Source organism: Gracilinanus agilis, chromosome 1 (genome assembly GCF_016433145.1).
Source record: "Gracilinanus agilis isolate LMUSP501 chromosome 1, AgileGrace, whole genome shotgun sequence".
Classification (NCBI taxonomy): Eukaryota; Metazoa; Chordata; class Mammalia; order Didelphimorphia; family Didelphidae; genus Gracilinanus; species Gracilinanus agilis.
The window spans coordinates 57,029,501-57,042,815 of record NC_058130.1 but is presented as its reverse complement, the minus strand read 5'-3'; the positions used below and the strand labels follow the sequence as shown (position 1 = coordinate 57,042,815).

Sequence of the window (13,315 nt, the reverse complement as noted above, 5' to 3'; positions counted from 1 at the left end):
CTCAAATGGAGAGAATTAAGAACTTTTAAAGTTTTTAACATATGGCAGAATCAGGTGTCAGAGTGAGAAGCCTTCTCAAAAAACCTTAATTTATGACTTACATTTGTGAAATGTTGAAAGCATTTGACTCACAGAAATAACTCTGTAAATTAAGTCAGGCATTATTATCTTCATTTGACAGACAAGAAACCTAAGACTTAGAGGGTTTCAATGACTTATCAAAGACTCCTAAGTCTCAGAACTGTAAGAAACAAAATCCCCATTTGAAAGATGAGCCAATGGAAAGACAGAGTGCTAGATCTGATGTCAGAGAATCTGGATTGGAATCCTAACTCTGCCACTTAATACTTGTGTGACCTTGGGCAAGTCATCATTTCTTTGGGACTCAGTCTTCTTAGATGTAATAATTAGGGGGATGGGCTATCTGGACTCTAAAATCTTTTTCAGCCAAAATCTCTATCACCCAGAAGTAAAGAATGGATAAATGATTTGCACAAGATTAGATACAGCACATAAAGAGAGGGTATATATGATGACTTAAGGTTTACAGAGAACTTTTCACACAACAACTTTGTAAATATTATCATACTCATTTTAAGTGAAAATTGAGTCTTGGAGCATTTAAAGTAAGTTGTGTAAATGCCAAAGATGGGTTTAGAATACAGGCCTCTGGATTCCAAGTCCTGAGAGCTCCTTATTCTAATACACATTGCTTCTTTTATTCTCTCTTGCTAGGGTTTTCCCTCCTTCCATCTGAATCCAGACAAATCCAGGTAGTGTTTGTCTAGATTTTAATCAATCCAGGAAGATGGGGTGATAGGTGGGAGAAGGGGTGTCTATTTATGTGTAAATTACAGGGAAGCAAATATCATAACCTGCTTTGGTTTTAGTCTTAGATAACTTTTATTTGGCAAGAAATTCTTTTTTAATTCTTTTTTTTTTTAAATTAAAGTCAACCTAAAGGTACTTACGGAAATCTGTTCCATACTTGAGTCCCACTTTGGGCACCCATCCCTTACTTCGGAAGTAGTGGTACGCCATATATGTTGTCCTGAACGTGGGCTGAACTAGATGAAAAGCTTCCCAGAGTTTCAATATTGTTAAAGGCTCCTAACACCATAAAAAACGGTATTAATGTAATTTTCTCATAATGATAACAACTCAATATTCTTAAGTGGTCTATAATATGCTGTCTGTTTATAAAAATGCTGTCACTGTCAAAAAAAGTTCACAAGAACAAAATGCTTACCTAAAAAATACATGCATACTCACAATTAGGTTTTCTGGGATTGGACAGAATCACAGAATGTTCTATTAGTTCAGTTTCAGATTTGTACTGGTTTATTTATTCAGATATTTAATAGGGCCTACAATGTACAATATTTTATATCAGTGATTCCCAAAGTGGGCGCCACCGCCCTCTGATGGGTGCTGCAGTGATCCAGGGAGATGGCGATAGCCACAAGTGCATTTATCTTTCCTATTAATTGCTATTAAAATTTAAAAAAAAATAATTTCCAGGGGGCTAAGTAATATTTTTCTTGGAAAGGGGGCCATAGGCCAAAAAAGTTTGGGAACCACTGCCTTATATACTTCTGGTTCAACAGTTTTAGAAAATATGTACACTCAGGAGGTAGTTTTGCTCCTAAACAAAAACTTTGCATCAGTAAAACAAATACATAATGCCTGGCCCTTAGTAGGCACTTAATAAATGTTTACTGAATTGAAATAAATCAAGCATAATATTGCTGACATTTTGCAACACTCATTATAACCCCCAACTACCATATTATGAAAGTTTGCTGCAGTGATGCCACAATTAGGATATTGTTCCAACAGGACTAAATGCTCCCTTTCATCTAATGTAGTATTTGTATATAACCAACTAATTATAGTATTCAGGATAAGCCTGCGAAGTTTGCTTTGGGGTTCACTATAGGATGTCTAATTGGTTTATGGCTTAAATCTTAGTTCTAACACTAAAAGTATGAATTGTTTGGAAGCACAAAAATATATTTGTATACCACTGTTGGTTTTTTAAAAAAGATTCATAAAATAAAAATTTTTAGGGATAAGGAACAAACGGGTAACTTCTCTCCTGGTCTACTATCCTTGATTATTTTTATTTCTGAAAAAAGCTAAATTTCTCTGTTATGAAGCCATCTTCAGGACTACTAGATAAGAAACAGTTTTTTCAATTCTTGGGAATGAGAAAGAGCCTGAAATACCCACATTAGCTTCTGACATCAAAGTTTAGTTTTTAGACTCAAGGCTCCTGGAGAAGGAATGCCAAGAATGTAGAATGTAAATCAGACAGAAGGTTGTGTAAAGCCAGTAAGAGGATTAACAATGAACTTGCTTTTATTATGAAAATTGTAAGCATAATGAGACCACAAGAAACACCTTACCTCCTCATAGTAGATATTTAAACACCCCAAAGCATAGACCAAGAAAAATGCCTGCAAACAGAAGATAAGATTAATTAAAATATAACTTTAAATTCTTAGAAATTATTCTTTAATCTTTCCTGTTTAAGTCCAAACACAATATGAAGCCCCAAATCACCTTCAAAACTGCTCTATATTTGTAAGTTAAAAATCAGATCACAAAAAGAGAAATTCATGGAAAATAAGCTCACTTCTACAGAGAAAAAATGTATATTAGTTTCTTTCCCTTCACATGCTACAAATTAGCATAAGTAAACATTGCTTTTCATGTCTAATATACAGAAAGTTCCATGGGATATTCAAGAAGATAAAAGAAAAAGTTTTTTTCTAGACTATTCAAGTCTTTTCTTTTGTACTCCTTCCAGTCATTTTTGTTCAGTAAGATTTTTCAAGTTTATTACAGTATTGTTGGAAAAAGATGGCAGTACATACAACATGATTCATGTTCAAGTCTTTCTCAGGAAAAGTTTAGGACCAAGAGCTGCCTGTATGTAGTTCTTCAGAAACTCTTATTTCAAACAGCAAATATACCTGTGTCCCCAGGAATTACTAAATCTGAGCCACATTTTTATGTACCTAAAAACTAACAAATATGGCTCTATATGGTGAAAAACTTTATAAATTTATAAATAAATATAAATATAGACCCAGTTTCCTTTTTCAAACCTACCTACTTCTCAAAGGTGCCACAATCCTTTCTGTCACCCAGATTTATAATCTTGACATTAGTCTGTAATCCTCACACTTCCATTTCCATCCAGTTAGTGGCCAAATCTTTCTTTTTCTGTTTTCAGCAAGTTAGCATCCCTAGTACAAGATCTCTTTCTCTTTTCTTAAGGGTAATTTGAATCTTCCACAGTGCCACAATTGGTGGACAGACTTGATGGAAAGAAGCTCCACTCCTAAGGGCACTGATGACTACAACCACAGTGATGATGACCAGGCCATAGTGTTCACCCACTAAAGAGGGGGATATTAAACCCAAGAAAATTTCCTGGATGGAGAGGTTACAGATGATTTGTGATAATTAGATTAAGTCTACACTGCCCATCTTTAGATTTAATCACCAAAGGTGAGAGCACCTCCAATTCTGGAGGTTCTAACCCACCTGTACTAGAGCGAGTGATGAATCAGAATTGACTCACTGCCCCCTAGGCGTTCTATGAGAAGTGTCTATTTTGAGTTGTCAGACAAGTTAGGGGAAGGCACAGGAAGTAACGCATAAGCGACCCCTTTAAAAAGAGGGAGTTGAGTGAGAGGTCTTCAGCTAAAGAGGAAGGCTGGTGAAGGACTTCTTCTGGTTTGTGGAGGAGTGTTAGCAGAGACCTTGGTGAGACTACTTTAAATATCTTCTTTTGAATTCCATGTGGTGAGTTTAAAGACTGAATCTTCCTGAACTTCTCTTTAGAAACTTCTTTTTATAGACTCTGTGAATGAAGTTTTGCTTCATTCACCTCTGGGCCTCTGGCCCTCTGACTCTCGGCTGAGGGTTAAGATCCTGGATTAATTAGAAGATCACAGTAATTACCTACTGGGTTAGATTCTTATTTCCTTATTTCCTCTCTCTCTTCTTAATTGTAAATAAACTTCCATAAAAGTCAAATTTGACTTGAGATTATTCTTAATTGAGGATTGATAATAGTTCAATCCTCTGGTGACCATCTTTTAATATACTGAATTCCAAAAGCCCCCTTTCCCCCCCTTACAGATTCCAGATGTGGTCTGTAGTAACATATTGCTATGTCCCCACAGGCTAAAAAATGATAGTGATGATAGGACCTTGTTTTAGAAGATCAATATATTCTAAGGCCCTTCACATAAGTTGAAAATCATGCATAATGGTATTTCTTATATGAACATACCTAGGTATTTTACGATTTTTCTTTGACTTATCAGAGCTACCAATATCACTACTCTTATACTTTGGGGCCATTATTAATAACTAAATAGTTAATGGAATAAAAAACCTGCTCTGATGTGGATATGACTTGTTATAACCAAGAACTCTGGACAAAGATGGATGTAGGAACTAATGTTTGGCACAAAACAATGGAATGACTCACACTAATGCTTCTCAAACTGAGAATGAGAGTGAGTGGGTAAACTGCTGAGAAATTTTATGCTACTTGAAAAAATGGTGTGGATTCAGAGCACGATTAAAAATGTTTATTTTTTGTATTTTTTTGCCTTTATTTTTTGGATTGACAATTGCTTATACGATTATACCTGAATTTGTGTGTATTGAGTTTAGATAAAATGAGGTCCTACTGTACTAAAAATAGATGCTGTTCCCTTCTACCCGCTCATTCATTAGGACAACAATGTTGGCTCAAAAAGACTCCCTAAAGAAGTAGGTATTCCCACTGGGCTTTAGAAACTCTAACCCAATAGGCAGAACTTTTTATATTCCTAGTTATTGGAATCAACAAAATCTTGAGAATGGCCACCTTGCTTCCTCAAAGAGAAATCATTGCATCTTATATAGAATAAATGTTCTTCCTACCACTCTGTACCTAATAACACCCCCTCCTCCCCCCATCCCCCAAAGAGTATTTTGGCAGCTAAGTGGAAAATGGATTGGAATGGAGGAGTAGAGGCTGACAAGAAAACTATTACTCACCAAGTTATTGAGGACCTTTACTAGGGTGGTGGAAGTGTGAGCAGAATGAATAAAACAATGACTGAAGTGATAGTAAAAGTAACATTTACTTCATTATCCTAAGATTTTCTTTCAAATAAAATTCAATTTTTGTTCTACCAAGACCCTCTTGAAGAGAATCAAATCATTATTCAGCAAAAATAAAAAAACAAAAGCAAACCACACTCTTTAGAAATATATAGATTAGTGGCTTATTCAGGTTTGTTTCAGAATGGCATAGCTACAGTGGCTCCCAAGGAAATTATCACCCAGGCTTTCCTTCATCACTGTGATCATGGATCGTATAATGTTGAGTTTCTTCCTATTCCTATTCTAAGTAGCCTTTGGAACCATATCAGCATAATTCCCATATTGTTTCATAAATAACTGTCAGTAAACCACCTACAACAAGCCAGGGATAACTATATTTTTGGCTGACATTTTGGGAAACTCTAAGCTGTACAAATGATATTTATTATACAGGTGGGCTATAGCTATACATACATGTACAGGTAGGCTATATATAATGGGATAGAAATTTGCACAACAAAATTAAAAATACGGATATGGATTTGGTATATAAGTTTATATGACTAATATTAGAAGAATAATTGTCAAAAGACTGCTTCTAGGAATGTGGTCCAACTCAATCCTCTAGCTGTTGCCATCTCCTATTAAACAGAAGGATAAAACAGTGGTTCCCATCATTCTAGATGCTTACTGGAAAAGAAGCAGCAGCTATTGCTCTCATTCTTCATACCTCAAGTGAAAAACTTGCTGTTAAGCAGAAATATTTCATCACCTATTCTCAGATCACTCTGAGAGCTTTCAGAAATCAGCATTGTTGATTAGAAGGCTGATCTGAGCCAGGAAACCCAGGCTCTATTTTCAACTCCATGTGACCTTGGTCAAGTAATTTAACTTCTCCAGAATGTAATTATTGGCCTCATTTGCAGGATGAGAGAGTTATTACATTGGATGATCTCTAAGATGCCTCCCATTTCCAACACCAAGCTTGTTTGCTGGCACCAGGAAAATCTAGAATTGGGAGTTGTTTAGGGTTAAGGCCTATTAATGAAAACTAATTCAGTGAGTAATGAATGCTAATTATGTGTCCAGCACTGTGGGGGACAAGTATAAGACTTGCTCTTTGTATTTAAGAAGCTTATAACATAACTAAGGAATAAAGACATGGTCACATAAATAACCAAACCAGACACTAAAAATGGTTATGACATGCTAAGTGCTAGAGCACTTCAGTAATGATTATCCCTGTGGGTTAGAATAGTTGAGACAGGATGGGAGAATGGAACTGAATTACATTATGAAGTAGGCAGAGAAGAGGATGCAATAAGCATATGACTGATCATAAGATGGTGAAAGAACTAGAGTCATGGGAAAATCCAATGTAACTTAGAGAAAAGCACTTTACAATTAATTTTTTAGAATGAAAATATTATACAAAATAAACAAGTGCATTTAGTTAACTGCAGGAATCAATAATCAGTAAACATTTTTAAAGTACTTACTACGTGCCAGGGGCTGTGCTAAGTGCTTGGGATGCCAGTTTTTAAAAAGATAGTGCCTGTCTCAAGGAGCTTATAGTCTCATGGGGGAAGACAGCACACAAAAGGAAGCTAAAAAGGAATGTGGAATGGGACAGTACTCAATACTGGGGCTTAGAGGAGAAATCAGAGAAATATCAAAGTAGTACAGCCAGGTGGGAAATGATAAGTACTCTAAAGGAATATTTGCCTTGAGGCAGCCCATACAAAGAAAGGTTCTATAGTATGGACTCTAGGAACAGAATTACACTGAGGGCCCAATACAGAATAGTAAAAATGTTAATTGCAATAAAAAAAATACCTCTTCCAGGCTGAGTTGTAAGTATTCAAAGATTCTATATGGATTTCTTCTGCACACTAGCTTTTCTCCTTTGACCACCTGAAGATAATGAAATAAAATGAACTACATACTGACAAATTTTAAAAACGTGCTCACTATCACACAAGAGGAACTCAATATTTTCATTTAGATATTTTTCTCCTAAACTCCAGATTTGTTATATTATTTCACTACAAATAAGTTTTAAAAGTGCATTTATAAAAACAACAAAGTACACAAATGTATATTTTACTTATTTTATAATATTTACCTGTTAAAGTCATTTTAAAAGTCTCTGAGGCTGGGGTTTTGGGGTGTTGTGCACCACATCTCCTACACTGTGACTTGGTGGCATCTATCATCTCTTTTTTTACTGGAATAGTGAGGAAGAAAGCTACCACAGAAAGACCGACCTGATGTCAGAAGCTCTAGTCTGAGTCCTGGTTTGGACACTTAACAGGTCTGAGGCCCTGAGTGGGAAGAGACCTCACAGGTTATTCAATCTGACCCCCTTCTTTTACAGATGATGACACTGAGGCCCAGGGAGGTGAAGGTTCACCCAGGGTCACACATCAAAAAGAGTTCCTAGGGAAGCAGGAGTGATGGGATGGGATTTGAACCCCAGGTTTTCGTGCTTCCAAGTTCCATCATCTGTACACTTCACCAAGCTTCATTTGTAAAACTTGAATAATACTTGAACTGTTATAGATCAAATAAAATCATGTATTTGAACTATAGTGTTGAATCAATGTAAGTTCTTCCCTACTGAAAGATCACTTCTTTTTTAACTGGGCCTCGGATATCATCAATAGAGGGTGCTCTTCCTACATTGAGGGAATTCCTGTATCAACACAGACTGGCACTTCTCTGATACTTAGAGGTGCAGTGGGTAGAGTGCAGGGCCTAGAGTTAGCAAGATCTGAGATCCAGTCTTGCTAGAGTTAGCAAGATCAAATCCAGTCTTAGACATAGGTCTGAGACCCTAGGCAAGTCACTTAACCTTTGTCTGCCTCAGTTTCCTCATCTATAAAATGGGGATAACAATAGCACTTCTCTCCCAGGGTCATTGTGAAGCTAAAATGAGATACTTATAAAACACTTTGGAGATTTTAAAGCTCTATAAATGCTAGCTATTATAAACTTATAATCTTAAGAGTTGCCTGGGGACATGATAGACTAAATGACTTGCTCAGAGTCACAAAGTTGGTATATATCAAAGACGTGACTTAAACCAGGGTCTTCCTGACTGAGGCCAACTCTCTATTTCAATCAGAGGTGTCAGACACTAGCCCATGACAGGTTTGAGTGCAGCAGGAACTAGATTAAAATGAAACTGTGAAACATTTTGCAATATAAATAAAAATACATTAGAACATAGATGTTAATATGTGGTTTTCTAAATCAATCTGCACTGGCAGGAATCCTTATATTTGGCTTAATGGCCCAATGATCCTAGTGACTATTTGAGGTTGACATTGCTAGTCTAAACTATTCCATACTGCCTTTTGTTACTGTTACACTAAAATTTAAATTGGTTTAAGAATTAAATTGGTAACAGAAAAGTTCAAAGAAAATACTTTTTCTTCTCACACTTACTTTCTCATCTATTGTTTTCTCTTCACCATCTAAACAATCTGTTGTTTCTTGAACAAGCACATACTCATGTTCACATTCTCCACCTGCAGCAGTCACTAGATGCTTCTGTTGAACACCATCTTCAGGCGGACAGTCAAGTGTGACAAAATCTCCATGTGTGAGATAATGTGTTTGACCAAAAGTTTCGTTGTCCCTTGCCTTCTGTTCATCAGAACCATGTTTAATTAATGGGTCATTTACAGAACACTCCTTTGAGCCCATGTTCTCTGAGTTTGAGCTTTTGTTCTGATGTTCTATATCTGGCTTCACAGAATCTCCATTTGGGACTATAAGTTGTGCCTTGTGTTCTACTCTTTCTATTTCCAGATCTAACTTATGGTTAAATTCATTGTGTTGTTGATCTTTATTCTTTTTCACAAAAGGAAATTCGAGTGGCTTTGTATAATCCTCAAGAATTTTATGGACTGAACTTTCCTCCTGCCCTTGTCTTTGCATGAGATTTGCAGCCCATGTTACACCACGCTGGTACCTATATGATAAAAATACTGTTAATAAAATGTCAAAAGTTTTTAATCTTGAAAAAATCAACAAAACAAACAATATTACTGTCATGACTTCTCACTTTTTAGTAGTGTGCCTTCCCATTTGAAATAAGATCAATAAAGTTTACAATTAAATGATGGTGGTTGTTAAAGTGACTTGAAACTGGGTACTATACAAAAATGTGATACTATTCTTTAAAAGTTGTTAACTTATAACTTAAAATCTCTGATCTAAGAACTCTGTAATAATTCCAACTTGAGTTAAAGATTTAGTATCCAAGATAAAGTATACCAAAGATTGTTCTCTCTATATAATTAAAAAAAGAATAATGCAGTTTAAAAAAAGTAGACTTAAAATAATTTGATTCAATGGATGCAAAGCAATTAATACTTGTTAACTGCTGTAAAAAGAAAAGACCAGTGTAATATGGGGGGAAAGAGAATTGGGTTAGAAGGCCTAGGTTCTATTTTGACCTTGCCACTGAAGCTTTGGGCAAATTATATTTTTTTTAATCTGGTTTCCTTCTTTGTTAAGGAGATATAACAATAACTGTCCTTCCTATCCCAGTGGGTTATGAAGATAAAATGAGATTATGTAGGCAAAAATGCTTTGAAAAATTAAAAACAGCCATACATTGCAATCCTATGCAGTTGGATGGAGAGTTCACAATATCTAGCCCTAGGACAGTAATGGGCAATCTTCTGAGCTTGGCATGCCAAAATTTGCCAAAAAATCAAGCATAACTTGGGTGGTGTGTCACTTTGAGAAAAAAACCATAATTTTGCGATATTTACAGTTTTATTAACAAAAATGTAAAATTGTAATATATAATACTGACACACATCATAGGTTTGCCATCACCAGAACAGGAGAAAGACAGAGGCCTTTGGATGATTCTCAAGATTCTCCACGAAATAACTCCTGCCTGCCCTCCTCCCTTAGCACTAGTGTTGTTCTAATAATGTTATGTGGTTATAAAATATGGAATACCACCATCTGCAAAGAATCTGTAGATTCCTCCAAAGGCCATGGAGAACATGGGAGGAATAAATAGGTGGTAGCACACTACCAACAAAGAACCACAACAGAAGCTGTGAAAAGATAACATCGGTTCTCAAAAAAAGAAATGTAAGCTGTCAAGAATCACAGGAAAAAAAATTCTCTGAATCTCTAATAGAGAAAAGTTGAATTTAAAAAAACTCCAAGGTTCCCTCTCATTCCCATCAGACCGGCAAAGGAAAATGACAGATGTTGGAGGGGATGCTAAGAACAAGCACATTAAAGATATCACTCCACTTATGAGTGAGAACAAGCAATAAAGGATAGTTATTCTTTATGCTCCACTTCTATCCACTTAATTCCCAGAGAAATTTCCCAGTTCACTGCATAGACTCCTATGAAGACTTATGGGAGAACATATGGTCAAGAAAAAAATAGGATGAGCTGGTATGGATCAGTGGTGACCTGTACCACTGGAGGGCACATTCACATTAATGAGATCACAGAGCCCTCAATGTATTGAAGTTTTAGTAAATGTTTTACAGCCTCTAATGATGCACTACACAAGATATACCTTAAAGACTGTCTCATCTAATCCCCTCAGGCTCAGAGAGACTAAGTGATGAGCTGAGATCATAATGAGAAAGAGGAGACAGGCTTCAAAACCCACTGTTCTTATTGCTACCCTGCACTGCTTCTAACTCATGATGTAGCAAACAAAATGTATGGAATGTTACTGACTGAAATAAAGTTAGACTCTTGGATCTGACGTCTGTCACTCTGAGCCATGCTATTTTTATAGCAATTTCTCTAGGTATTTGAAGCAGAGGACAGTTAGGGTTTGATGCCTTGGAAGAATATATAGAAATGATATTTTCCCTTTATCCACTTCTTACCCAGGAGAATTCAATCAAACCACCAAAAACAATCTCTATTCCCTGGCTCTTGATGCCACAAGACTAAAATGGATCAGCTTCCAGTCAGACAATACTTAACCTCTATGGTAAACTACACTAAGAGAGCATACAAAAGAAGAGACTCTGCTCTAGGGCCTTACTAAACTGAAGGTAAGGAACAAGCATAACCCCTTTCCTCAAATATGGAGGACAGAAAAATATTCCCCAATAATTTTTTACCTTGATCTGGTTTTTACTCAGTCCAACTAGATTTTCTCACAACATTATTTTTTCTTTTTCATAGCAGTACTGAGCTTTACTGAGAAGACAAGGAAACTATGTGGGGATCAGAAGTTGGCCTTAGAGCCCTTTTTCTTGCCTGGGCACTGCAATAACAAAGCATCAGTTATACTCCTTTTGCCTCTCAGCATACTAGTATACACTTTGTTCTTTTGCTTGGCCATCACAGAAGTCTTAGCTCCTTACTTTTTCAGTCATGACTAGAAAGTCCTGGACATCACCCCAAGAAGGGAAGCCACCTAGAAGTAGGAACTGATCCACAGAAGCAATGCCCCCTAGGGATGCTATGTGTGCCTTGGTCTGGGCCATGATCTCTCTCACCTTATCACCTTGAAGGTGTGTGGGCTTAGATACAGATATACACAGCTGCATGATGGACACTCCTGTCCTAATCCCTCTATGGTGAAGACAGAGGCCAAAAAGAGCTCACAACAACTTTCCTTGTCATTGCTCAATTGTTTCAGTTGTGCCTGACCTTTCATAACCCCCTTTTGGGATTTTCTTGGCAAAGATACTGGAGTCATTTTCCATTTGCTTCTCATTTTACAAGTAAGGAAACTGAGGTAAATGGGTTAAGTGACTTGCACGGGGACACACAGCAAGAAAGTGTCTGAGGCTGGATTTGAACTCAGATCTTCCTGACTCCAAGGCCTGGTACCCTTTCCACTGTGCCATCCAGCTGCTTATTATGATGTTCTAGTCAATTATTACTATCTTGGAAATTAAAAAAAATCAATTAAATTAAAAATTTAATTTTAAATTAAAAATTAAAAAAAAAATCAACTTCTCAAAAGTGCTTGGGAGACCAGACTAGTACATATGAGCAATGAAAGAAACAACAGAATACAGTAAAATCCCCACAGAACCATAACTGGTCATCAACTGTCCAGCCATTTCAATAGTTTTGGAAGTTTAAATGAAGAAGGCTTTGGATAGAGCATAAATGACAAAAACAGCTAAATAGAGAAACATTACAGAAGATAAGTGTTCTAGCAAATCATGAGGCAGCAAGGTGGCTGAATGGATAGAGAGCCAGGCTTGGAGTCAGGAAGATCCGGATTCAAAATCTGGCCGCAGACACTTCCTAGCTGTGTGACTCTGGGCAAGTCACTTAACTTCCATTGCCTAGCCCTTACCTCTCTTCTGCCTTGGAACGGATGCCAAGATAGATGGTAAGAGTTTAAAAAAAAAAAAAGTCAGAATCAGAAATCAGAAGAAAGGAATGCTCTTACAATCTGCAAAAACCAAGACTTTCCATATCCAGATAACAAGTACTGGAGGAGTCAAAGGATAACCCCTTTCAAAAAAAAATGTAAAAAGAGGAAAAAATATAATTTGGAAGTGACATAGAGGGATTATGAGAATCAAGTTCACTCAAAGTATAATGAACTAGAAGTCAGAAGATCAGGATTTGAATCTTGACTCTGTCAATTATTAGGTATGTGACTAGGCAAGTGCTTTAACCTCTCTGGACCTTGGTTTTCTCAAAAGTAAAGTGAGGGAGGTTCACTTATATGATTTCTAAGGGCCTTTTCTGCTTTAAATCCTATAAGGCAATGAATACAATTGGTCACAAGTAGAAAGGAAAAAACATCAAGACATAAAAATGGGGGCATGAGTGCCTAGGCCATATATCTCAATATCCTCAAAGGACATCATGTCTGCCCAATTCTACAATCAATGAATGAACACAGAGTAATCATCCCATGTTATTTAGAAAAGGTTATATTATGGTCAATAATGCAATTTACCAAGGCAAACAAGTATGTAATATATTTTAAGAAAGATTTCAACAAAAATGTTAAAATTTTAAGTTAATGCTTAGTCTGTCTTCAGTTATTTGTCAATTTTTGTTCAATAAATTTTCATTCCCCAAAATATGCAGACAACCAAGGTGTTACTATAGATAATAAAGGAGGAGGGAGGCTAGATGGCTTTGGCTATGAGTACCATGGGAATTCTGAGGAGTAAATCGAAGTGAGATGAAATTCTCAGGTTTCATGAAGAAGATG

At 36.4% G+C, this 13,315-nt stretch overlaps 1 protein-coding gene across 1 annotated transcript in view; it reads right to left on the bottom strand.

Annotated features, from left to right (window-relative positions):
* The window catches only part of TSEN2 (tRNA splicing endonuclease subunit 2), a 40,510-nt gene that overhangs the window by 17,307 nt on the left and 9,888 nt on the right, over positions 1-13,315 (bottom strand). Inside the window, exons 5-8 of the mRNA XM_044656852.1 lie at positions 8,566-9,094; positions 6,952-7,029; positions 2,409-2,459; positions 972-1,110 (exon numbers count right to left, since the gene is read on the bottom strand). Of these exons, the coding sequence (XP_044512787.1) occupies positions 972-1,110; positions 2,409-2,459; positions 6,952-7,029; positions 8,566-9,094 (797 nt within the window). The remainder of the gene's footprint in view (positions 1-971; positions 1,111-2,408; positions 2,460-6,951; positions 7,030-8,565; positions 9,095-13,315) is intronic.